The sequence below is a fragment of the Numida meleagris genome, chromosome Z, assembly GCF_002078875.1.
Source record: "Numida meleagris isolate 19003 breed g44 Domestic line chromosome Z, NumMel1.0, whole genome shotgun sequence".
Classification (NCBI taxonomy): Eukaryota; Metazoa; Chordata; class Aves; order Galliformes; family Numididae; genus Numida; species Numida meleagris.
The window spans coordinates 22,297,942-22,325,083 of NC_034438.1; the positions used below are offsets into that span (position 1 = coordinate 22,297,942).

General features: G+C 40.8%; 2 protein-coding genes across 4 annotated transcripts; both read left to right on the forward strand.

The window, feature by feature from the left end:
* On the forward strand, window positions 20–20,268 carry SLC30A5 (solute carrier family 30 member 5). 2 transcript variants are annotated; one of them, XM_021379936.1, is made up of 16 exons: window positions 20–161; window positions 535–657; window positions 2,276–2,342; window positions 3,296–3,381; window positions 5,259–5,346; window positions 7,260–7,347; window positions 8,478–8,554; window positions 10,844–11,014; window positions 11,649–11,937; window positions 12,301–12,509; window positions 14,166–14,323; window positions 14,933–15,062; window positions 16,252–16,477; window positions 17,877–18,103; window positions 18,911–19,039; window positions 19,572–20,268. In XM_021379936.1, exons 3-16 carry the CDS (start codon window positions 2,289–2,291, stop codon window positions 19,740–19,742), a joined length of 2,103 nt encoding a protein of 700 aa, XP_021235611.1. In that variant the 5' UTR covers window positions 20–161; window positions 535–657; window positions 2,276–2,288; the 3' UTR covers window positions 19,743–20,268. The 2 variants fall into 2 exon arrangements, with proteins under 2 accessions (XP_021235611.1, XP_021235610.1); XM_021379935.1 differs by having other exon boundaries at window positions 32–324.
* On the forward strand, window positions 20,420–26,948 carry CCNB1 (cyclin B1). Of its 2 annotated transcripts, none has more exons than XR_002433240.1 (8): window positions 20,420–23,440; window positions 23,761–24,123; window positions 24,320–24,496; window positions 24,843–25,001; window positions 25,391–25,627; window positions 26,016–26,156; window positions 26,415–26,541; window positions 26,742–26,948. XR_002433240.1 is itself a non-coding variant. In XM_021379937.1 (8 exons), exons 1-8 carry the CDS (start codon window positions 23,408–23,410, stop codon window positions 26,862–26,864), a joined length of 1,344 nt encoding a protein of 447 aa, XP_021235612.1. In that variant the 5' UTR covers window positions 20,420–23,407; the 3' UTR covers window positions 26,865–26,948. The 2 variants fall into 2 exon arrangements, 1 of the variants encoding a protein (XP_021235612.1); XM_021379937.1 differs by having other exon boundaries at window positions 26,431–26,541.

Here is a 27,142-nt window from a genome sequence, read left to right on the forward strand (position 1 = left end):
GCCCCTCACCGCGCAGCAGTGAGCGGTTCCGACGGCTGCGGACGTGGCCGTGCCGCGGCGCCGCCTGTTTCGCCGTGACGCCTGCGCGCTGGGCGTGCGCGCCGGTGCGCGGCCTGGCCTGAGGCTGCCTTAGCGCCCGCTGGGGATGAGGCATCCGTGGGGTGCGGAACGCCGCTCCTGAGCGCCCGTCCGGCCGCGGGCCCCTTCCCGCGCGCCCCTTCCTTCGGCCCGGCCCTCTCCCCGCCGCGGCATGGAGGAGAAGTACAGCAGCCAGGCCCTGGCCGCTGGCGGCGTGCTGGGGCCCGTGGATGTGCCCAGCGCCCGGTAACGGTTGGGGCGGGCGCTGCGCTGGGTGAGGGGGCCGTGGTGCGCCCCGCGCCATCTGCCTCCGTCCCCGCTGCCGCTGGGCCTGCCAGGCCTCGTCCTTGTGGTGGGAACCGGGGCCTCCTCTCGGCGAGGCTGTGAGGGGGCAGCGAGTGAGTGAGGAAAGCGGTGCCAGGTCGCCCCAAATGCTGATTTGCTCTGCTTTTACAGGTTAACTCGGTATGTTGTGCTGCTGTGCTTCGCCAAGTTTCTGAAGGCAGTGGGCCTCTTTGAATCCTACGATCTTCTGAAAGCAGTCCATCTTGTGCAGTTTATTTTCATAGTGAAGCTGGGGTGAGTGCGCTACAGGTGAAGCTTTGTCTGCTGCAGCACTGCACGCTTTGACCACAGAATTCTGTGTTGGTGTCAAGATGATGCCTTCCGCTGTATTGTTGTAGATCAGTCACGGAGGAAAAGGCATGGCAGTGGATCTAAGAAATGCTGTAATTGTAGCAATGTTTTTCTTCTGTGCTCAGATTAATTTCAGAAATTGCAAAATGTTTGCTACTTTGGAATTGACGGTGCTGTGACAATACTGAGTATAGGAAACTCATGTGTCCAAATTTTCTTAAGGTGTAGAACACTAGTAGAAAACTGCTTTTTCTTAAAACCTGTATTCTTGTAATTCTTACAAGTTTCAGCTGATACTCTTACCTGACTGAGAACTAAAGTGTAGAAACTGATAGCAAACATACAGAATCAACCTTTGTTAGGATGCACTCTGCATGATCCTATTTTATGTTCACCTGATATGATATTGAAGAGCATTTCTATAATAAACGTGGCAGCACTAGAGCGTTTGGAACCTCATTTTTCCCTTTTATTTGAATTTATTTACATTTCTGGGCTTCTCAGTAGAGTGTTCCCAAACACCATCATCTTTTTCTCCATCACTTACTCTTGATCACAATTGAGGAAGAAACGTTAGTTTCTAACACGACTTTGTATTCAGAATTCCATATGTAAGGAGGCCTTTGGGCATGTATCTTGCTAACAGAAGATCTGTTAGTATTATTGTAGTAATATTTCTACTAAAAAGTTCTCTGAGATCAGTTATTTTGACTCTTGTAAATCGCGGGTAGGCTTCTTGAAGTAGAGCACTGACAGTGGATCAAGAGGAGGGATTGTCCCACTTTGCACCGGGCTAGTGTTGCCTCACCCCCAGCACTGCATGCAGTTTTAGGTACCACAACATAAGGAGGACATAAAACTATTAGAGAGCATCCAGAGGAAGTCTACGAAGATGGAGAATGGTCTAGAGAGGAAGACACATGAGAAGCGGCTGAGGTCCCTGGGTGTGCTCAGCCCAGAGCAGAGGAGCTGAGGGGAGGCCTCATGGCGGCTGCAGCTCCTCACAGGGAGCGGAGGGGCAGCGCTGAGCTCTGCTCTCTGTGACAGCGACAGGGCCCGAGGGAACGGCATGGAGCTGTGTCGGGAGGGGCGGGTGAGGGTTAGGAAAAAGGTTCTTCATCAAGGTGGCTGGGCGCCGGAACAGGCTGTGGAGGGCAGTGGTCACAGTTCTGAGAGACTGGAGAGTGTTTGGACAATGTTCTCCAGCACAAGGTTTGAATTTTAGGTGATCATATGTGGAACAAGGAGTGGGATTTGATGACCCTTGTGGCTCCCTTCCAGCTCAGGAGTTGGTCAGGATATTGTCATTGGGTGTTCTCTGAAGAATTTACATGTAGAATTGACTGGAACCAATGTCCAGTTACCAATTTTTTACTGGTATCTGACACAAATAGTGCATCAGCGAAAATGCAATGTGCAAATGTGACATTTTAGTGAACAATATAAAGGAAACTTTTGTAAAGTAAGCCTGATGTAAGGAGACACCTAGTTATTTAGCACTGATCTGAATAAAAAGCTGACTGCTAATATATTAATAGAGAAAACTTTCTCCTTTTAACAGGTCTGCGTTTTTTATGGTTTTATTTCAAAAACCATTTTCTTCAGGAAAAGTGGTAACTAAGCGTCAGGTGAGTTGACGTGCAGTAATAACTCATATCTTTGTAGATGTTCTTGACAACGTGGCTCTTAACAGAAGTCACTCAGAAAGAGGAACAAAGGTTATTCCACTTGGCAGATGTCATTGCAATTTCTAGGAGTGTATTACTGGCTTAGTATCTACTGCACAGTAAAACACAATTCACATTTTTAGCTTTTGTTAGCTCCTCCATAAAGTATGGTGAAAAGTCTGATCTTCAGCTCCATGCAGGCATCTGTTTTGTGGACTAGATTTTCCAAAATAGCTCAGTCTACACAGCTGACTTAAGCAGTTCCAAACAGCAGTTTCCAGACTGCCAGAGTCAAAGTGCTCCAGTTGTGTACCCCTACCCCATGAGTGCTCTTTGCATGATGCATATGTTGTAATGGGAAGCCAGTCTAGCTGCAGTGAGCTACGCTGAGTTCCCAGTATCCTGAGAATTCAGAGCAGAGCTCAATTTGCAACCTTATTTGTGAGAAATAACTTTTCTTCATGTTCTATATTCACAAGCATTTAGTGTATTTGTAAATATTTGTAGAATAAATATTTTAATCTCTTATCTTGGATATTTTATCTGGTGCTATATATGTTTATCATACACAATAAATAACCTGTCAAAGTGCTATTTTGTAAATAGACTTGAATTTTTTCCACTTCAATGTAAGAGGCTTTGAAAAAGATTCTCTTGAAGATTGTATCAGAGAATCTAGTATTCTGTCAGAAAAGAGATTTTAAAAAAATCTGGTTCGTAGTATGTCCAAAAAAACCTAAGCTGCCCGACAAGGTAGGTAAGAAGTAAATAATTATACTCTAAATTTTGCAGAACTTGCAGAGCATATATTTTCCTGTCCATTTCTACAGCTGTTGTGCTAAAAGAATATTAATACTGAGTTGTTTCTTTTGAAACTGTGGAGAAAATTATAACAAGATACCTTTCTTTTGTAGTGGATCAAAATTTTTAAGCATGCTGTTGTGGGATGTATCATTTCACTCTTATGGTTTTTTGGCCTAACTCTTTGTGGACCACTAAGGTAAATACATACTTACAGTAAATAATATTTTGTCTTTTAAAAATCATTTTTGTGATCTTTCCCTTTGTTTTTCACTTATATGTGTCAGCCTGTGGCTTATTTTTTGAAATATTAAATGAACCTTTATACTTTTTCCTCTTAGTCTGTGTTACTTGGGACAAACCACATACAATTTTCTGTACATCTTTTAATTTTCTTTATTCATTGTTGGACAAGATGCCATGGAAATTCTTGATAGTGCTGAAACTACTCATGTGAGTGAAACAGAAGGAACACTTTTATACTGACTGTGGGTTTCATTGTTATCTTAGTCTCATTTCTGTAAACCCATTACTGTATATAACTGTTTGAAATCCAGAGCTTGACAGCTAGTGACGATAGTTTGTATTACTCTGCTGGGTGACTAGAATTCCTTTCCCCATTTGTTTCAGAGCAATGTTCTTTATTATAAAGGAATAAATAGCAATAAAAGAATGACAAAAAAACCCACAAAGGTTAACAGCTTAGAAAAACACTTTTACTTGGAGGGAATGTAAAGCTTAAAGTGTTAAATTTTACGAATTTGAAGCTTTTTTGTCTAAATATCAGAAAGCATACCTAAGAAAAATAGGGCTTCTTTAAGAAATACTGCGATGTCTTTCTGCATGCTGTCTCTTCCCAAGCAGAATCAGTAACACGATCCCTAGCAGGTTGTATCATTGAGCAAATAACAGCAGAGAACATTGGTAAATTTCACCCTGATTGTTTTCTTGTGTTCTGCCCTGGAAGGCTGTTGTTGCAGCTTGTTAGTCTGCCTTTGCTACCTGAAGGAGGTAGTGTGCAAGTCAGAAGCAAAGAGGTTCTGAGGTTGCATTAGCTATTAAATGATCAACACTTCAATAAACAGGATGTCACACAACAGAACCTCTTTTTTCTGGGAGCCAGAAACCAGAAACTTAGTTTTGGAGCAGATATTATAGTGGGAATAATATTCCCATCTTGAGCCAGTGAGTATCTTGTTGCACTACTCAAAGGAAATGACAATTTAAGTAATCAATAAATGACAAATTTTGATCTGTTATTTGATTTAGGAAGTTGTTGTGTGATGTGTATAGCTGTCACCAGTTAGATTCTTTGCTGGTGAAGACAAATAGATAAATGATGTAGATATAATAGATATTGTGGTGAGCAGGACTAGGGAAGTAATCCTGCCCCTGTACTCGGCATTGATGAGGCCTCACCTCAAGTACTGTGTTCAGTTTTGGGTGCCCCGGTACAGAAAGGACATGGAGGTGCTGTAGCAGGTCCAAAGAAGGGCAACAAGGCTTGTGAAGGGCTTGGAGAATATCCCCTACAAGGAGTGACTAAAGGAACTGGTGCTTTTTAGTTTGGGGAAGAGGAGAATGAGGGGAGACCTCATTGCTCTCTTCAAATACCTGAAAGGTAATTGCAGCGAGAGCGGGGCTGGTCTCTTCTCGCTGGTGACAGGACAAGGGGAAATGGCCTCAAGTTGCGCCAGGGGAGGTTTAGGTTGGATATCAGGAAAAACTTCTTTACAGAAAGGGTTGTTAAGCACTGGAACAGGCTCCCCAGGGAGGTGGTTGAGTCACCATCCCTGAATGTGTTTAAAAACCGTTTGAATGTGGTGCTCAGGGACATGATTTAGCGGTGGGTTGTTAGGGTAGTATGGTTAGGTTGCGGTTGGACTTGATGATGGACCTGAGCAATTCTGTGATTCTATGATTGTATATGCAGCTTTTGAGTTGTATAAGCTTGCTGTTGAAGTAGCAAGATAAATCTAACCTTTGTTATTGAAACTTAACTGAAATATATCATGCTCATGAAGCAAACTCCTAAATGGACATAAGTGTTTATTTATTTATTTATTTTTTTAACAGAACACTGTTGCTGTTTGAACACAGTGATGTGGTTGTGCTGTCACTCCTTAGTGTCTTGTTCACAAGCTCAGGTGGAGGACCAGCAAAGGTATTTAAACATGGTGGTTTTTTTGCCAGATTTAAAAAAAATCTTAAATGCTATAAATACAACTATCACTTTACCCAGAACAGACCGTGTTCTAGACCTGTTTCCATCATAACTGTGTGGGTTTTTTTTTAGTTTAGTTAGTGGTGAAATTGTAAGTATACTACCTGAAGTAAGAAATATGACATCCAAGGAAAAGCAGTGCTTGAGATCCATGACAGCAATCTGAGAACTATTTTTGAGTGCGAAAGAAAATGTTGAGAATGATTTTTGCACTGCAGCATTCTTTGTAAAGGGATTTGGGGTTCAAGCTGATAAAAGGACATATATGTATATAGTAGTCCTGGCCTTCAGGCACTGAAATCAGCAACAGAGCTTTCAGATCCCTGCCTGACCTATTCAATGTCTATAGCTTTTCATATTATTTGTTTCTCTGACAAAAAGTTTTGAGTGCTTTTGTTTCTGTTTGAGTCTGTATGTACTAAGTTTTTAGCCGTGTGTTTCACTTAATCAGACATCTATACATGAGACATCTGAGTCCCATCACATGCAGTTTCACAAAGTATTCTCTAATTGTGCCCAATCAGCTCTAAATGGAGTGAGCTAATCCCAGCTCCTAGGAGCCTTGGCCATCTGAATTCAAAAACAGTAATAGCTAGAGGAAAGTTTTTTGTGATGTCATATACCTGAGGCTGGAGTATTTGCTGTGTAAGAGAAAGGCTGGCTGTGGTGCTGCCTCAGACTGAGAATTTCAATATTTGTCTTGTAACTTCTATTAGAGTCCCTTAATCATTTTTAGTTTTGTCTTAGATCAGTTTAAACAGCCCAGTTAACTACTTTGATGCCCTGCCCCAAATCTCCTTCAAACTGACATTGTTTAGGGGATTCAGCAATAAACTGTTCATCTAGGAGATAAATCCTTTCTCCAGCCATTGACTCTAGCGGTACATGTAGTGCTTCAGAAGAGTGCTTAGATTATGCCTAGTTGTTAAGGTGCATGTGTAAGGAGGCAGAAACAAGGGATTGATAACGTCATCCTCTGAATGTTTCAGCTTTATGGAGTGAACTGTGGTAAAAGGAAGTCACTTGATTTTCCAAAACGGTAATATGATACAGCTCTGTTTTTACTTCAGAGGATGAATTGTAATAGAAGTTTTTAGCTTTAGATCTCAGGGTTTTGTCAAGATGATGGATACCAAAATTGCACTTTTCAAAATCGGGGTAGTGAAAGGTCAGGCAGCTGGGATTTTTATTTTTCTTTTTTAATCACAGAACTGTAGGGGTTGGAATGGACCTCTAGAGATCAGTCAAGTCCAGCCCCCTTCTAACACAAGTTCCCTACAGCAGGTTGCACAGTAGGCATACAGATGTGTCTTGAATATCTCTAGAGAAGGAGACTCCACAACCCTCCGTGGACAGCCTGTTCCAGTGCTCCATTACTCTCACAGTGAAGAAGTTCATAATTATTTTTGTCCCTACTTCATATAAGCAGTTGCAGAGCTCTGCCTTCTTAGGTCCTTTGAGCAGGGCTGTAGCCTTTGCTTCTTGTAAGACAAAATTCTACAGTCTGTCCAGTAGATACTGTTTATGACTCCTTGATACTACAGAGTATTAAATCATCAGACTTAAGCAGCTGTACATTCTGGGTGGAAGAGCTAGACTGTTAAGAAAAAAAGTTTGAAGTTTTCAAGATTCAGTCTTCTTGCTTCTAACAGTCGTGATTTATCCTGAGTTATGTAGCAAATCTGAAAACTAGAATAAATAAGAAATTATATAGTCAATGCTTTTTTCTCATGCTTTTGTTATTGAACTAGAGTATACTTCCATGGGGAGTGGGGGGGAGGAATATCCTAGAATTTTTAAAATCAAACTGTTGCAGGATGCTGTGATTTATTTATTTATTTATTTTTCTCCAGACGAGAGGTGCTGCATTTTTCATCATAGCTGTCATCTGCTTACTGCTTTTTGATAATGATGACCTCATGGCTAAAATAGCAGAACATCGTATCCTTCTTGCTTAGCACAAGTGTTCATTACTAATGGAGCATGGAGAATAGATTAAGTTGAATTAACTATATACTACATGTATTTATATTTTTCTTTATTTTTTGCTTTGTTGATAAAATCTGAGACTGTACTCTAAGTTCAGTAGTAATTAATGGCCACCTTCTCATTTGGACATACTAGACCACTGTGGATTGTTAAACACTTATTTGGTTAGCTTTCATTTTTTGGAAATTCTGTACATAATGGCTGTAGCCTAACTGTGTGCAGTATATGGTTGGCAGCCTAGCTGGCAGTCTTTCTTGTATAACCTGAAAAACTGTTTTTATGCTTTATAAATGCAGTAGAATTGTCAGTTCAGTTTCTAGGCTGAAAAATGATGTGAAGTAGCCTGCAGTCATTCCAGCAGTGAAGTTTAAACTGCGTGGGGAGGCTGACTAGCGTGCTTCCAAAGCCCCTGAGTAAATCGGATATGATTTTAAAGTAAGTTTCCAACAGGTCTTCTTATCATAGTAAAGTGTGCTGGAAAAAGGTTATGTATCTAAGGATGGGAAGTAACAATGTAATCATATAGATGATAACAAGTTGAAAGTAAACTTTTTTGAGGTAGGGTGAAAACATGGTATATTCAGAAATAGTACTGATTAATCAACCAAATTTTAAGTAAGTAAATTCATTGTTCAAGTGCCCTTTAGGAATAGCTTTCTCAAAAGCTACCACTAGTGGAATATTTGCTGGATTGTGCTTGTCAATTGCTCTTAGTTTTCTAAAGTTTAAATGTTTATGACCTTAAAAAAATAGAGATCATATTATAGACACATCACTGTTTTAGTGCTTTTACAAAGTTCTGTGCTTTTGAGTATATTTTTCTAAGTCTAGTTGCCAAGATTAATGTAAACTCTGTTTCATGACTGCTATGCAGTATTTAACAGTGTCTGTGTTCTTGTGTTTTAAAATATTTATAACTATTTTCTGTGGAAAACATTTTCATCTTTCCTGAATTTTAAGGATCTTTAAAACTTATAACACTCAGTTTGCTCACTTTTGGTTTCAGTGATCTTTTGCTACCTCTGTCTGTTTTTTGGCATTAAAAAAAACATCAAATGAAACACTTCCTTAATTTTGTTTAGCTGAGGGGCATCACGACAGTGCTCTTACGCATGTTCTGTATACAGTCATCGCTTTCCTGGGCGTTGCAGATCACAAGGTAAATAATTTACCATCTTTTAGTACGTTAATATGCACTTGAGTTTTGTAGGTAAAAACTTCTGCTGCTCAGAATTTGAAATCAAAAACAAAAGATCAAAACTCCCATCACAAATCAGAACCAAATCAACCCTGTAAATTTTATATCTTGACTAAGATCAAGGTTCAGTCTCATCTGAACCCACACAGGGAGTGAACCAGAATGTAGAACAAGCCAATCCATGCAATGTACTCGTATAGCTGATAAGAACTTTCCCTAACACATAACCTGAAAAGACCCATTAAAATTATCATAAAGCACTCCATTTAATCAGTGTTCTGGATGTTTGTAATGCTTTGCATACAAAATATTTCTTACTCACTTTTCCAGTCTTTGTTTTATTTCTGCTTTATTTTTTCCCAATGTTCTCCTTACTTTAGATACTTGAAGACACAGGTTCTGATACTTCTCATTGTGTTGTCCCATTGTAATGAATGGGATCTGTAAATCAGATTTTTTCTGTAATAGGTTCAACTAGCCTGATTGAGTCATGCTGTTAGCTTAGTCTTGTTGCTATATTTGGTACATTGAGCACTAAAACAGATGAAAAAAAATCTAGAACAGATGAGAAAGTTTTCATATCAGAATTCCTTTGATGTTTGAGACTGGTTAACTGCAAAAATCAAGTATGATCTAAGAGGGATGTTGTGTGTGGAGCATCTTACAATTCATTAATACAGTAGAAGAGTCTTGAAATACTGTGAAGAAATATGTTACAATGCAATTAAGTGAATGAAAAGGTTGTGAAAGTATTAGAACAAAGCCACAATGACATGACTCCTTTGAAGATTGTGTGCTTTCAGTGCTTTTCTTTTTATAATGGAAGATGTTGTGAATAGTACTAAGGTATAATCATGTACGCTGTGTTATTGCTTTAACTAGAATAACAATTAGAGCAGGCCTGTCCAACCAACAGCCCACGGGTAACACACAGCCCAGTCCAGTATGCTTTGTGATACATTGGCTAAGCACAGTCCTGTGAACAGCAAAAAACAGATATCCTTGCTCTCCATTTCAATAAAAGAATTTGAGAATAGGTTTCAAGATTGCTGAAAAAATTGATTTTTTTGCATATTTGCAACTCCATTTTCAGTTGACATAAATACATTACCTGCGAATTTTCACATGGCATGTATAGAGTTGCAATCAGATATTCAGCTCAAAAATTTGATCTTGTCCCTACACTAGACTTTTATAGGCCCTCTCTTACCAGAGAGAAGTATCCCTCTCTAACCAGTCACACCTCATTCATCACTTTTTGGCAGTATCTACTTTTGTGAACTGCCAAAGATGAAGTACAGGAAGAGTAAAATTTCATCAGAAATCTCTGATGAACACCTTGAGACCTCACTAAGAATTGCAGCTGCTGCCGTTTAACCAGGATGATGCATTATCTGCACAAAAACAAGTCAAATGGCCCACTACTTTTATGATTTTGTTGCTCTCTTTTTAACAAAAAATATGAAAGATTTAAATAAGTTTTGTTACTTACATGAATTAATTATATTCTATATTTTACAAGGGCTGTTCTGAAAGGTATGCCTCCTATTTTACTGTATTGGTCCGCAACACCAGAGGTGGATGTCGGTGGTATGGCAGTAGAAGCTGAACTTTCCCACCAGTATTCCATTACATTTTGTTGCCGTGTGACACATGACAGCAGAGGGGCAGTTTGACAAAATGGTATCTGATGTGCTCATGAAGCAAAGCTGTGTCATTGAATTCCTTTACATGGAAAAAATTGGACCCACTGACATTCACTGATACTTGGTGAACGTTTATGGAGTCCAAATAGTGGATGTGAGCACAGTGAAGCAGTGGGTGGTGCATTTCAGCAGTGCCAACAGTGACCATGTGTCACCCCCACTGGTACAGACTTTTACAAGTGCAGCATGCAGGTTTTTCTTCATCACTGGTGAAAATGCATAGTTGATGATGGTGACTGTGTTGAAAAATAGTGTTTTGTAGGTGAAAATTTGCTTTATCGAATACTGTTATTGTTCTCTCTGTGTCTGTTGTAGTTTCCATAGAAATAAATAGGCATTACTTTTGTAGCAACCTACATATTTTACATGCAGCCCAAGAAAATTCCTCTTCACCCAGTGTGACCCAGGCAAGCCAAAAGGTTGGAAACTCATGAATTAGATGAAATACGCTGTCTTAGTTGTCTGTTGATAAGGAAAGCAAATCACTTTGGAGTAATGTATTAGGCTCATGAGAAGTGTTGACAGGATCTCTCTTTGTTTCCAGGGAGGAGTACTGCTTCTGGTACTGGCATTGTGTTGTAAGGTTGGTTTTCACATGGCTTCTCGAAAGCTTTCTGTCGATGTAGGTGGAGCCAAACGTCTTCAAGCTTTGTCTCATCTTGTTTCTGTACTTCTGTTGTGCCCATGGGTCATTGTCCTCTCTCTGACAACAGAGGTAAGATAGGAAGCACATGTTAGAAAAAAATAAAACATTTTTTGTAATGCTTTTTCTTATGAAATGCAACTTAAGAATGTTTTAAACTGAAGACTTAAAACTACCAAAGTTGTCATCTTTAATTTTTTTGAGAGCTCTGTATGAAATGGTTCCACTGCATTTTAATGTGCATATTTGTGTGATAATTTTATTTCCTCTTTTGCTTGATAACATTATTGTATACTTCTAGCTTCAGATGCATCCTGGATTCTTTTCATAGCATTGTGCAGGGATTAATTACTGTAAATGCATGGCTCTCCCTTCTTCCCTCACCACAAAAGATATGTTCATTATGCCTTCCAGATTAGGGTTAATAGAATGATGCAGACACGGCATTTCGTACAGCATTGCTTTTAAGCACAGGAAGACCTTAAATAAAATACGGGAATGCTTATTACCTATGTTTGTCTTTCTATAGCTTGAATGTTTTATATGATTTTTGGTTTTATGGTTTTGTATGATCAATTTGAAATTCAGAAGTACTGATGGATTGCTGAAAGAATTTATGATGAAAGTGGTCTGGATTTAATGCTGTATTCACAAATGGTATAATGGTGAATAATCCTGTTTGAAATGTTTTTTGTTGTTGTTGCAGAGCAAAGTCGAGTCTTGGTCTTCTCTCATCATGCCTTTCATCACAGTCATCTTTTTTGTTGTGATTTTGGATTTCTATGTGGAGTCCATATGCTCTGTCAAGATGGAATCTTCCAAGTGTGCTCGATATGGATCCTTTCTTATATTCATCAGTGCGCTGCTTTTTGGCAACTTTTGGACACATCCAATAACAGACCAGCTTAGAGCTATGAACAGACCAGCACACCATGAGAGCACAGAACACGTTCTTTCTGGAGGAGTGGTAGTGAGTGCTGTTTTCTTCATTTTATGTACGTATTCATATTTCTCTTTTAGAAAATCTATTTTTCAGGTTTCTTGGAAGCCAATGAGAAAATAGCAGTATGCAAAATGCTTTTGAATGAGTTTGTGTGGATTCTTTCAGATAAAAAGAGCATGCAACTTTTTGCCCTATACTGTACAAAAAAAACCCACAACAATGCAGTATATCTGTTAAGGAAGTAATTAATCTAATCTTATTTAGTAATGAAATGTAATGGTGAACCTTAAGATGAAGTTGACGATCGCTTTACTACTTTGTAATTTTATGCAATCTATGATATAACAAATTGTTTATAAGCTTCACAGCTATTTTATAAAAATAAAAACTTATTATTAAAATATTTTCCTTGCAGCTGCCAATATCCTGTCCTCCCCCTCCAGGAAAGGGCAAAAGGGCACGCTTATTGGCTACTCTCCTGAAGGCACTCCTCTATATAACTTCATGGGTGATGCAGTACAGCAGAGTTCTCAGTCATTACCACGTTTTATTAAAGAGTCATTGAAACAGATTCTTGAGGAGTATGATTCTAGGCAGATCTTCTATTTCTTGTGCCTAAATCTGGTATGTCTGCTTGTGTTTTTTTCAATTCAGTTTTACAGAATGAAGAGTTATCATTTAAATGATTCCTGTGATTGGCTGGTGGATTGGTTTTTTTGTTTTGTTTTTAAGGGGTCCTTGGTACTGTAGTTTCATTAGAATCTTAAAATGGAAGATTCTTATACTAACCTTACAGTAAGTGGCAAGTTACATTGATTTGCTATCACAGTGGGACACTGATTCTGTGTGTAACTAGTTTACCAGCAAGTAAATGCTTTACAGTGATCAGAATATTAGGGTCCTGTTCAAGACTGAGGTATCTCAATGTTACCAGCAGGTAAGATGAAACTTAACGAGGTCTTCATACCCAGGGATGGCAAAATAGTAAGAGTGCGATTGAGGAATGTCATTTTGGAGTAGACAGTTTTTAACAGTTTTTATCTCCTCTATCTTGAAGAGGGAAAGATAGGGCAGTAAGCAAGATTGACAGAATTTGCAAAGACCTCTGTTCATTCCTTGGCAATTATGCAGGAGAATAGGGGATGAAAATGGAAGTATCCATTAAAACTTTTAAGGAATTGCATCTTGGAATTTGAAAGATGAAAGAAGTATACGGGCAGACCAGTTAATAAAGGTTAATAAATCATAAGTATATCCTTCTGAAAACTAATTTCTAAGATTGAAACAGTCAACTAATCAGAGAAGGGTTTTTTTGTTGTTGTTGTTTGTTTTTTTAAAGAGCAGGATACTAGGATGTAACCAGTAATAACTTAAGCTGCATTTTTTAATTTTTTTTTTAATTCTTCTGATTTGGAATCTGTAGCAGAACTGGTAGCAATTAATTTGGTCAATTACTAGCTTATGTACATTTACAGCCACTCAGATGCTGATACTTTATTCTTTACAGAAGGTGTTTAGGCTAGTCTAACGTGAAGAACAGCTACCTTCTTTAGATATTTATAGCTTGTGAAGCAAGTGTTTGTAGATGTACAGGCTCAGGTAGGCAGGGACCTCTGGGTCCCTCTGGTCCAACCCCTTCTCAAGCAGGAACATCCAGAGCAGGGTGCCCAGGTCTATGTCCAAGCAGATTTTGAAGATCTCCAAGGAGGAGACTCTACAGCTTCTGGGCAACTTGTGCCAGTGCTCAGCCACACACACAGTTAGAAAGTATTCCCTTAAATTTAGACAGAATTATGAAAAATATTTTTTTCTACTTCAATTGAACCTTTAATTTTTTTTTAAATTATTTACATTGGCTCTTGGAAATAAGTCTGTAAGTAGCTACCTTGAGTCTTCCTTTTAACTGCAATAGTTACACCTGTTTTGCCCATCCTGACAATTTTTTAGACAGTTTATGCAAAGCACGAATAAACTGCATTGATTGTGACACTCATGATAGATAAGATTAAAGTAGTTACAGTGTTTAATCACAGTGCATGCATTTTTGTCGTAATAATACTCATTTTAAATTCTAAGTGAAAACTTGGATTTATTTACTCACACATCTATGGCTTTTGGAAGGGTGGGCTCCCTTGGATAAAGAAAATGGTCTGGAAATACTTGCAATAATACCTTTTGAAAACTAGCAAACATACAATGAAAAGGTTTTCCTGCTAACCACCAAAACATTAAATTGCAATTTAATCTTCCAGGAAAAACTTAAACTCCATTTCATTTCAGGCTTTCACTTTTGTGGAGCTTTTTTATGGAGTATGGACCAATAGCCTTGGTCTTATATCTGATGGATTTCACATGCTTTTTGATTGTTCTGCATTAGTGATGGGGCTTTTTGCAGCTCTGATGACAAGATGGAAAGCAACTCGCATATTTTCTTACGGGTATGTATATTAACTCCATTAAAGACTACCTGAAAATCGTTCTACTTGCTCATTTTCAAAATGTCTCACTCAGAAGATATGTTCAGGATGCTTTTAATCGCTCTTGCTTCTTTGGTTCTTTTGCTTTGTCTGTCTCTATTCCGTTCATGTTCATCTCATTCTACTGTTAGCCAGCCAAAAAGTGTGTGAGATGTGATTAGTGTTAATCTCTACAAATAAAACTATAAAACTTTCACTGTAAATATTACATAGAAACGGTCTCACTGTACGTATGTCGTAACAATATGTTGAAAATCAGTGTTCATGTGGGGATTTCATTTGCACTAATGTAATTAAAAGTTGTTGAGCCTGAAGCCCTACTTGTACAGTGTATATTAAAAAATATTTGTGTTATTAAAATTTTGTGCTGTTGATCTGAACAGTTGCAGGCTAGCCACCTATTGGTCAGAAATAAGTAGTCCAGACATTTAAGGTATAATTTCACAGGACTGAGGAATAAAAAATATATCAAAGTTGTATTAAATATGTTACAATTTAATATGTTATAACTTTGAAATTTGTGCAGGTTATTCGTTGGTTGCTCTCAAAACTACTTATGTTGTCTTTCAGATATGGACGTGTAGAAATTCTTTCCGGTTTTATTAACGGCCTCTTTCTGATGGTAATTGCTTTCTTTGTTTTCATGGAATCAGTGGCCAGACTGGTAGATCCTCCAGACATAGACACAAATATGCTAACTGTAAGTCTTATTGTTACCTATGAATACTGTTTTGCAGTTAATTGTTTGTTTACTTTGATCTTAAAAAAAAAAATTAATCGGAAGTCACATGCTCAAGAGATCTAAACTCTGCCTTGGCTCTGTAATGGATAATTACAATTTTAAAATCCAAACCACATCTAATTTTAAATATGGAAATATACAGGATTGAATATAATTTAATTTTTAAAGTTGTTTTTAATTTTTTTCAAAGATGTTACAACTCTAATCTTTTTAAATGGTTGTCCTTCAACAAAAAAAAAAAAGATATTAAGAAAATAATCGGTACAAGACTAAATTTGACTCTGCTATTGTGTATACCAATGCCAGTTGCTACAAAAAAAGCTTTTGTAGTTTTCTCTGAGAAACATCAAAAGTTAGTCAGGATTTGTAACACGATGATGATTTTATTGCTCTGGCATAAGTAATCATGAAGCTGTTGAGTAGTTAAGATAACAGCATCTATGTCTCACTGCCTTCCATGCCCTCTTCAGGGGCTCCCTGCTTAAGTTTTCTGGCTTTCGTTGCTTGCTTCCAAACTGTTATCATTTATTTTCTTCAAACCAAATTTTTAAATTATAGAATTCTGAGAGCCTAAGCCTCTGTTTATCCTACTTGTAGTTTCGCTTGTTTTCTCTCTCCCAGTACACGTGAATTTATGCTCTCTTCTAGCCGTTTTGGTAACAAAGATTTTTGTGTAGGTAAAATCAGATGTGTGTGTTGCTGGAGTTAAGGCCTGACTTAACTTAAGGCCTGATAGCCCCTGAGCAGCATTTGCTTAGCTCATGTATTAGCTAGAATTACTCTATTGCAGTTTGCAAGTTTTTCAAGAGAAGAGTAGAAGAATACGCAGCAAGAGAAAAATCACAACCAGTAAAGCAGTAGTTGCTGTCTTCAGTTAACTACAATTTTAGATGAGTATACGTGTCCTAATTAGACTTATACACTTTTTTTTCTGCCAATGAATGAGAGTGACACCAAGCTTGTAGCCAAACCACTTTCTCTTTCTGAAAGTAAATAAAAAAATAACCTCCTCCTTAAAAGTAAGTTGCCACCTCCTCATGATATGTGGGTATAGGATGTTGCATTTTGGTGTTAGTTGTTGCATGGGATTTTGGGTTGAACACCTAGGAATATGTAGTGACATTAAACACTTCTCTCCCTCTCACAGCCAGTCTCTGTTGGAGGGTTGATTGTAAACCTTGTTGGTATCTGTGCCTTTAGCCACGCACACTCCCATGGGGCTTCTCGTGGAGGCTGTCATTCACATGATCACAGTCATTCTTACCATGGACACAGCCACAGCCATGGGCATGGCCATTCCCACAATGACCATGGGCACAGCCACGGACATTCCCATGCATCTTCTGGAGGAGGCATGAATACCAACATGAGAGGCAAGTACGGATTGTTGAATCATAAATGACATACCTGGTCTACAGCAGACTTTGAAGATTTTCAGATTTAACCCCAGTACTATGTATCATTCTTAAAATTTCCCTCCAGAAATGATCTGGCAATCAAGTAACACAGTATACATTTATATCTCAAAGTGTTTATTCGTAAGTGAGTTTAACTTAAAGAACGTAACTTGAATTATTTTGTCATGTGGCTTTCTCAGATGTGGGTGATACCCAAGGACCAATACAAAACATTAATCTGCAGACTTTATTAACTTTAGTAACTAGTCATCATAAACCTTACTGAAAAAAATGTTATCATTTCTAAGTTCCATCTCAAAATGCAAGTAGAATGTGTCTGTCTATAAAGTTATTGCCATACTTTTAGGTATCATGTTACAGCTGGTTGTAAAAGCCCTAGGGGAAGTGATAAAGAAGCAGAAGAGCAAATGCAGACCAGCAGTCTGGGATATGAAGTAGTATGCTTCTATTTGTGGTTCAGAAGATAAGGTGGTAAAGATGAAATTTTCTTCTCCAAATCTAAAATTGGAAGCTGAGAAGGGCAATATATATAAAATTTGAGAACAGCTACTTCTTACAATCTTCTTCCCCTACCAGTTAGGAGGTTGTTCTTTACCAACTGTATCACTTACAAAAGTCTATAAAAGAAGGAGCTTTTGTTTAAGCTTGTTGGAGCATAAGAATTTTAGCTAAGAGTCTCCTATTTCATAGATTATTTTACATCAGTCATTAGGTAAGCTGACTCTTCTGTTTTCAGGCATGATATTGTAATGTCTGCCCATCTCTAAAACTGTGTAATATTCTTTTAAATCCTGGCAGTTATTAAGTACTAGTCTTACAAATGATTAGAGATTATTTTTTGTATACTATCTAAATTTACACTGGGAATGATACCAACAATTAAAGCAATATAAAGAATTATTTGTAGAACAGGTTGACAGTCTTCTTAAAACTTTGATCAGAGTTAGCCACAAAATAACAAGTGATAGATTAGTAAATGTCAGTACAAGCAGGCCAGTGTATTCACAGTGACCTTTTTCTATTCTGCTGAAGATCTATAAGCACTGATCCCTCTCAAGGGAGTATGTGTTGTAATACAAGTCCCACTAACAAAACAAGACTATATTTGTATGTGGTTTAATCTGTAAATGTCTGTTTAGATTATTGTAATGCAGAGTGAAAATGCTTTTTCTTCCCAACATTGGTTTCTAATTAAATACTAGTTAAACTAAATGTTTTGTTTCATTTTGCAGCATATTAGGCAGTTGGCTTGAGGGAGGCTAATGTCATAAAAGTGAATGTGTTGCTAATGAACATTTTTCTGCATTTTAAGCAGAAGTGTTTCCCTTAATCACTCAGTGTGTTTTGTTTTCAGGTGTGTTTCTGCACGTGTTAGCAGACACTCTTGGCAGCGTCGGTGTTATCGTATCTACCACATTTATTCAACAATTTGGATGGCTGATAGCTGATCCCCTCTGCTCTCTTTTTATTGCTACATTGATTTTTCTCAGTGTTATCCCACTACTGAAAGATGCCTGTCAAGTGCTTTTGTTGAGGATACCTCCAGAACAGGAGAAAGACCTGCATGCTGCTTTAGAAAAGGTCAGAACTCCCTTCTACCCCAGTTATTTATACTCTTGTACTGTAGACAGCATCTCTCTGGACCACTTGGGTCAGCTGTCCCTGCTGTGTCTCTTCCCAGTTTCTGGTCCACCCATAGCAGACTTGCTGGATTGGATCAGGGTGGGAAAAAGAGGAACTCCTGACAACCACAGAATCACAGAATGGCTTGGGTTGGAAGGAACCTCAGAGATAACTACTTGCAACCCCCCTGCGGCAGGCAGGATTGCCAACTGCTAGATAAAAAGCCAGAGCAGATTGCCCAGAATCTACAACCAGCATTCAACAGCCAAAACATCGGCGTGTTAATCAACATTGTTTTGGCTACAAATCCGAAACAGAATATCATACAGACTGCTACGTCCCCGCCAGGCCCAGAGCAAAGATCAGTTTCAAAAAATGATGAATTATGGAAATATGTTTCTGAAAAATGTACAGCTATGATAAATGTACAGCTGCCTATCCTGGATAACAGTGTAACAGATGCCCTATAAGTGACTTAAAGCCCAGACCAAAGTTGCTGGTCCATAGATGTTACTGAGACTCCAACAGTTGGCTTTTTTTCCTCATCCCTTTTCCCATTACCCTATGCTGGGTTTTCCTTTGGCTTGTAACATCTAGTGTTTGACAGTAGCATGGTGGCCTCTAGGTGCTACATTATTTCTCTTTGACTTAGCTGGAAATGCAGCTTTCTTTCCCTGTGGAATATTTGTTTTCAATGTGCATGTTCATGTACAAATTTAAAATGTGTTTTTGAAAATAACTGTTGCTAATGTAAATTCTTTACAGATTCAGAAAATAGATGGAGTCATATCCTACAGAGATCCTCATTTTTGGTGTCATTCTGCAAGTGTTGTGGCAGGTACAATACATGTGCAGGTGGTATCAGATGTGATGGAACAGAGAATTGTACAGCAGGTAAGGTGCAAAGTTTTTAAGCTTTTTTTCACATTATTTATTACTCTGTAGTACTATTTTTATAAGCTGTTATTTAATGCTTTAGAGCTGGCCTCTAATGCTGTATTTGCCATGGTCTGCTGTCATAAAAGTGTTGCTTGGCATGACTTTTCCCAAACCAAACAAAAAAGACAGTTGAGGGAAACGTGGTTAGTGAAATTATGTCTGCTGTGAGAAAGTGAGGAGGTGGTTCGTTCCATGTTTCAAAAAAAGGCAAATCTAGGTGATAACACGGGTTTGTTACTGACTTTGTAATGTCTGTCAACTTTGGTTGCTTTTTTCTCAAACACCTTCAAAAGTTGTTTATTTCTTTATATGAGGTGCTGAGAATTTGCAGAAACTGCAGAGACATACTGTATGAAGCTAGTCTTCACTCTGCCAGAAAATTGAAATTCTTTATGATGGTAGTTGTTTAATCTGCAGTATTTGAGAGTGAGAATTGAGTAAGTTATTGTGAGATGCATATAAAGTGTAATACTAATGTTATGTCCAGGTTACAGCAATTCTGAAAGATGCTGGAGTAAACAACCTAACTGTCCAAGTGGAGAAGGAAGCTTATTTTCAGCACATGTCCGGCCTCAGTACAGGATTTCAGGATGTACTTGCAATGACTCAACATCTAGAATCCATGAAATATTACAAAGATGGTACTTACATAATGTGACAAAAAATTATTTTAGCCAAATCTGTAAATCTGTAGGATTCCATGTCTGTATTATTTTTGAGAGGGGATATTGCACATCCATGTACAGAAAAATGTACTGTACTCTTAATTTTTTTAAGCATTGTATCTGGATTAAGATTGGATGAAGATGCTTTTGTAAAGGAAATAAGGACTATAAAATCTGCTGTATATGTGAAAATAATGGAAATCCTAAGTACTGTACTAAGTACTGTGGTGTTCATTAAACAGAAATCTTACCACTGGTGGATGAACACTGATACCTTCCACATGTTCTCTCAAGTATGGAACATCATGATGATAAATTCATGTTAACGGTAAAAAACTGAAATAGTTTATATTGGGCTCCAAAAGAAATCAGCTGAAAAATATTGTTCTTTCTTCCAGAAGTAGTTTGAAGAGTGAATAAAAAATATTCACGCATTTATTATGGGGAGTAAAAATTAAGCTGAATTCAAAGGTGAGTTTTTTGCAGAGTTTGTTAGATAATAAATATACAGTTTTTATATTATGTCTCTGCATCTAGTACTGATTTCTAAACTTAATTTTACTGCATCAGAGCAAGTAAATGTTACCATTTAAAATTTATATCAAATTATTTCTTAAGGGGATAAATCCACGTGTTAGCAGTGAAAAACTGGAAGGAAAAAAATGCAGACACTTTTTTTTGTTTGCTGGAAGGGCTAAGAATCAAAAAGCCTCTCAAAAAAAAAAAGTACTTTTTTGTGAATATCTGCAAACACAGTAGTTTGAAGCTTAAAGTAATTAATTGGTGAGTATGCTAACACAGCAAATCTTCTGCAAGATGGATTATTTTGTCATTTACTTGATTTTTATCATACAGAATAACAAGTTGGATGGACTTCATATTCTCATATTCTTTGTGATAATTAACTATTCCTTAGCTTTCAGTTGTGCCAAAATCTATTTTACATTGGCAGTTAATAGATTAGGGAAAGCAGCTGAGTGAACCGGCTGGTCAAATCTTTGCTGCTTGTGACTCAGTCATTGCTAAAGTGATATTCAGTTGCTTTTTCTTCTTTGAATTTCGTTCAAGATAATCTGTGGTGATTGAATTTCTAGCTAGGCACGAGGGAAATTCTTCCATTCTGGATAGGTAATAAGGGCATGCTTAAGCTATTGGAATTAAAAATATATATATTTTTAAAATCTAACTGTACCATAATGCAGCTGCAAGTGCATGGTAGCAAATTACACTGATTATATATTACTCGAGGAAGTAGTCCAGGTTTAGAATGCCACACCGTAGTAGTCTGGGACTTGGCAAGCTGTTGAAACAAACTGTAAATTGAGACTCACTGACTGGAAAGAAAAAGGATGTATTTAAGAAAGAATGAATGCATTTTGGGGTCTTGGAGAAGACAAATCTCTCTTTAGGGAAAACCTGTTTACAGCAGTCATAATATATGTCTTCAGAGGCATCTTTACATCTTCCTTTACCTCCTTCTCTTGTCTGAAAACCCCTAAATATTTTACTTGAAGTTCAGGAACCAATTCAGTTGTTAGCAAGAGTGAGTACATATTTCATAATTCTGTGTATCACAGCACTCCTATTTTGTGATGCTGCTTTCTTGTTCTAGGTATTTATGTACCTGTGCGTCATAATAGAGACTTAACTATTGATGTTAGTGAAATTAGGTGAAGTGTTGTAGAACATACTGTACCAGATCAGTTCTAGCAGCAGTGCAGTCTGAGATATCCCTGAACAGTTCTGCTTGTGATCAGTCAGTATATACAAACAGGGATGTTTCTCTTCTAACAGTTTGCATTCTGTTCTGCCCTGCTGGTGCTGTATTTGTCTCATACTGCAGGTATTGTTTTGACTTGAAAAATTATGGTCAGAAAACATCTAGAAGTTGCTTTTATATTGGTTTGCGTAGTGAATCTTGATCATCCTGAAATCCGTCATTTCCCAGGATAGTGCTGCAGAACGAGCAGAATTCTCAGTGTTTGATCACAGTTTCTCCTATTTCAAGCATTTTGCAGTGGTTTTCTCACCTTCCCTCCTCTGCAAGGCTCATGGCAGTTCAGTAACTGTGCTGCACTTAAAATTGTTTCAAAAGCATAGCAAATGGTTTCTGGTTTTGAAAACCATTTTCAAGCAAAAAGCTGCAGTTAAACGTACCACTCACATTGAAGTGATTGCAGTGGCACTGACAGCATTTCACCAAACTGAGCACTACCCCAGTCTCAACAGATGAGAAGAGTTCGTTTGTTGTTGTTTTGATTTTTGGTTGGTTTTGTGCTGTTGTTTTGTGTTGGGTTTTTCACTCAAGTTAGCTTGACCTAATTGAAAAAGCCTTACTGGTTGTCATGGCTTTCACTAAGCACATACTCATTTCCTGCTTCAGCTGCTTGTACACGGGCACAAAACCACACTGGGGTGGCTGGGAACACCTCAGGTGACCATGCCATGGCAGTGAGGTTCAGCCATTGCATGAATACTTAACGGACAAGAGCAGGCCTGCATTTTTGCAGGCAAACAGCAGCTTTTCATGTGTTACCAAACACATACTGATGCTCACTCTTTTTCCTGGATACCCTGACAGATATACAGTTGTCCATCTTAAGTTAGTTTCACAAGAGCCCTTATCTGCTAGTAAGCCTCCAGAGAAAGGGTTCAGGCTCTGCTCGAGCTCTGAGAGAAGTGTGCTGTAAGGGCAGTTTCTCAAATCACAGGCATAGGCCAGTTGATTTGATTCATGGTACAGCAGGGAAGTTCTTGTCCTACTCACTTGGTCTGTGTGCAGATGGGTCCCATGAAACACGTTCAAAGGTGAAGTTAAACGAAACCTTGGCTATATACATTTGACAGCAAGCAGTATCAGTATATTCAGAGAAAATTAGAATATTTTTCAAGTATGTTTTAATTTTATGTAGTGCATCTTTTCTGGTTAAACGTCTGGGATGGAAACAGAGAAATTTATTTTTAAAAAGTCTGTGTAAGTACATAGTTCCAGCTCCCATCACAAGCAGGGTTAGGGAACAGAGCAGGGAGCTTGGGAGCACGCTTCAACAAGAAATGCCGGGGAGGGGCTGAGTTCCCTCTGTAGTTCTGTTGACTGGGGACACTTGATCTAGGCTTCACCTGTTTGCGGGAGCCTTGTATTATATTATACAGACGATCAATTAGCTAATTATAAAATGGGGCTTCTCCGTGAAATACACTTTCTGCTCCATTTTTCTCTGCTGCCCGACGGTAGAACCTGAGGGAAGGGCATGGAACTGCATCAGGGGAGGTTAGGTAGGGTGTTAGGAACAGGTTCTGCACCAGAGGGCGGCGGGCACTGGAACAGGCTGCCCAAGGCAGCGCTCTCGGACCCGCGCTGCCGGATTCCGAGGAGCGCTCGGACCCCGCTGGCAGACTCAAGGCTGTTGGGGCCGGGAGCCTCGTCCCCTGCAGCCACCACAGCGCCCCCTGCCGACCTCACCTCTGCGCTGCACCGCGCCGGTCCCCGGCCCGCCCCTGAGAGGAGGGCAGGCGCTGCGGGAGCCAATGGGCGGCGGCGAGCAGCAGCAGCTGGCGGCTGGTTTAAAGCCGCGGCGGCAAGACCGGCTCGCCCTAAGTGTCGAGCCGCACTACTCTGAGCTTTAACAACTTCGACTCCAAGCGACAAGTCGCTGCGATGCGCCGTGCCATACCGCAGAACACCGACAGGGTGAGTACGGGCCGGTGTCCCCGGACGGCTCCGCGACCGGGCGAGGCGGTGCTGCGTCCGCACGCCCGTCCGTCCGCTCCTCTCGCACAGACAGCGGCGCAGCGGAGCGGCTCCCGAACTCCCGCGGCTGCCCCTCGTGCCGTCCGGGCGAAGCCGGCTCCCACTCTGCGGCGTTGTCCTCCGGTCGGGCGAGGAGCGCGGCTCCGCCGGTCCGGGGCCTGCCGCCCCTTTTCCTTCCCCCGGCCCTCCGCTCCCGGAGCGGCCGCAGCCGCGCGGCCCCGTTCCGCCGGTGCCGCTGAGTGTCCTGTGCTCTCCCGCAGTCAGCCGAGACGGTGCCCGACGACACCGACGGGTGCGCCGTGCCCGCTGCGAATCCGGATGACGCAAGGAGGCGGCGGGAGCCCTCTACGCGCACCGCACTACTAGACGTCTGCAGCAATCTCAGCCGGCTCCCGCCTCGGGCCCCCGGGAGGTTCAGCGGGAGCGAGGCGGGTTCCAGCACCACCGTAACCGCTGCCCCGTCGCGGGTCCTCAGCAGGTTCAGGAGGAGGGGGACGAGTTTCGGCAGCCCCTTCCCAGCTGCCCTGCCCGGGAGGAAGCCGTGGTGCAGGAATGCGCGGAAAGCCGCCGCCAAAGAGGCCGTGCTGCTACCGCTGCTGCAGGAGGAGCTGAAGCCTAAGCAGGTACTGCTCGCAGCCTGCCCCCGAGCCGGCCCTGCGCCGCACGCCGCTTGGATTGGGGCCGCGGCCTCGCTCGCAGCGTCGAGAGGCTGCCCCGAGCGGGACCGAGCCGAGACGCCGCTGCAGACCTGTGCGGCTTACTCCTGTGGGAGCTGGCCCACAGGGGTGCTGCCGGTGCTGATCCCAAATTTCCTTGTAGCTAGAATACAAATCTCCTACAGAAACATCAGAGTGTGCCTCAACAGAAACTCAGCTGTGCAAGGCTTTTTCTGACGTCCTGCTCGAAGTAGAAGTTGTGAACGCTGAAGGCAGTGCAGATTCCTATCCATGCAACGATTATGAGAGAGACATCTACAACTATCTTAGAGATCTTGAGGTTGGTAGCCTTGTACCCACTGACGCAGTAAGACTGTTGTTATAAGGGTGACTTGGAGTCAGTGCTCATTTTCATGCATGGATTTTCAGGAAGCAATAGTAAGTGATTACTCAGCTTAAAATACTAGAGTAACTTGAGCTGGTAAGACAGATGTTTACTGCGAGGCCAGTAAAGTACCAGCACTGGTACCATGCTCATGTTAGCCTTCACCTTAAGCCCTCTGGCCTGGAACTATGGGCTCCACTAGTACTGGCCTCTTGAAAAGCCTTAGGATGAAACAGAGGCTGCGCATTATACGTCGTTGAGCTAAGTGATGAGATCTGTTAACCCTGCTCCTCCCACACAGATGAGACAAGCGATCAAGCCCCAGTACTTAGCAGGCCAGGAGATTACTGGGACCATGCGCGCAATGCTGATTGATTGGCTTGTACAAATACATCTAAAATTGAAACTCTTTCAAGAAACTCTGTATTTATCTGTTGCAATACTCGATCGCTTTCTACAGGTAAGCATCTCTTTGGGTAAGCCCACTGTCAGCTGATGCTCTCCATCTGATCAGTAGCACAATACATTAGGCTCACTACCCAGATCAAATGCACTTTGCTGGTCAGCTGAATTTTTTTTTAATTGAACTGTATGCTTCATACAACCCCCTCAACAATGCATGGGGATTTAATGTATCCTTAACTGCTTATTATTATCCTAATTATCCTAAACTGCTTATTCTTCTCCCTAATTTGGTCTCAAACCCTGCTCGTAGCCAACAATAGGTGATGTGTTGTTATTCTGTACATGCTAATATGAACTTCTGCTGTTGAACAAAGCTGAAGCTGGCTACCTGTGCTCTGGGGCAAGCCATTCTGATAAAGAAATCTCTACTGCTTCTTACCACAGGACAATGCTGAGACAAAAAGGAACTTAAAATTGGTTGGCATCACAGCGTTGTTCCTTGCTAGTAAATATGAAGAGATAAACATTCCACCGATTGATGATTTTTCCAGTGCAACTGCTAATGCTTTCACGGCAACCCAAATTTGCCGGATGGAAACAAAGATTCTACAAGCCCTGGACTTTAGTTTCAGTCGTCCTCTCCCTCTACACTTTCTAAGAAGAGCTTCAAAATTTGTAGAGGTAAAGATAAAAAGAGGTGTTTGGTAAGCAGTCCCTGCAAGATGCAACACTTGACTGTCACAGCTTGTAAAGATGGTTCCAAACTCTCAGTTGAGTATTGCAACATTTTAGCAACTGTTGGCTTCCAGTCACTGAGCCTAGCCCAGGCAAAACTAGAGCTGAAATGCCTGATACTGCAGGTGATTGCTAGATGCCTGTTAAAAGGGCATGAGCAACCTAACCCAGTTGGGAACTGTTCTGTGATTAAGCCACTGGAATGTCAAGCCTAGAGCTTGAGAGTGCTTGCTAAGTATTTCTTCCTCCCTGACAAAACAAAGGCAACGCGATTAGAACTGACAGGATGCTTTTGCCTTGGAGAAGGCCAGTACTCAACTCTGACTTACTACAGGTGGATGAGGAACAGCAGTTCCTAGCGAAGTACCTGTTGGAGTTATCCATCCTGGACTACGATATGGTTCACTTCCCTCCATCCATGACTGCTGCTGCTGCTTTCTGCTTGGCTATGAAGCTTGTTGATGGAGGTACCTGGGTAAGTGCTCTGCAGACTGCTTCTAAGCATGGGGTTGGTGTACCTGTGCACCAGTTTCAAAGACCACTCTGTGCCATGTGCACGTATGTCTTTTCCCTCCCTTCTATCTTGGAATGGTGTTTTCTCCCTTGGCCTGTACCACAGGGACAGAAGTAGAGTGGCACTCTCCTGTGTTACAAAGGAGACTGCAACTGCCACACCCAATGGAAGTCAAAGAATCCATTGAGTTCAGATAGTTCTAATAGGCCTGCCTCGCAGCTCGTTTTCCTTTCAGACATCAACTCTGGAACAGCACACATCATACAGTGAGAGTGACCTCCACCCTGTCATGCAACATCTGGCAAAGAACGTAGTTCTTGTGAACAAAGGCATGACTGAGCACATGGTAAGAATCTCACTGCGGCAGGGCAGCGTCCTTGGTTGTGTCAAAACGTAAAGTTCCAAAGTTGGCTTGGCTGTGCCCTGAGCCACACGTGGAACTGCCCAGCACCCGGGGCCAGGGTGGGCAGGCCCTGCCAGCCCCTCGTGCCAGCCCCTAGCATCAGCCAGAGCTGTGTAAACTTCATCTTGCTTATTTGTTTGCAGGCAGTAAAGAACAAATATGCCCGAAGCGAAAACTTCAAGATAAAAACTCAGATGCAGCTGAACTCTCCGCTCATCTATGACCTCGCCCTGCCTTTGGTGGATTCTTTCTCTGAATTCCAGTAGTCTCAGCACTGAGTTTCTATCTATACTGTGTCTTACATGTTTCACTTCTAATAATAAAGGATGTTGTCTCCTGTTCTGCTGCAACCCTGCCTCCCGTCTGCTCTGAGCTGCGGCTCCACGGGCGGGGACCGTGGCTGACGCGCGGGCGGCGGCGCTAAGTAGCGGTGTGAACGTACCAGGTGGCTTTCACCTAGCGACGCTCGCTCTGCCCCGGCCACAGAGGCCTACCCCCAGCGCGGCGGAGACGCGCAGCCCTCGCCGAGCCCGGCCCTGCCGCG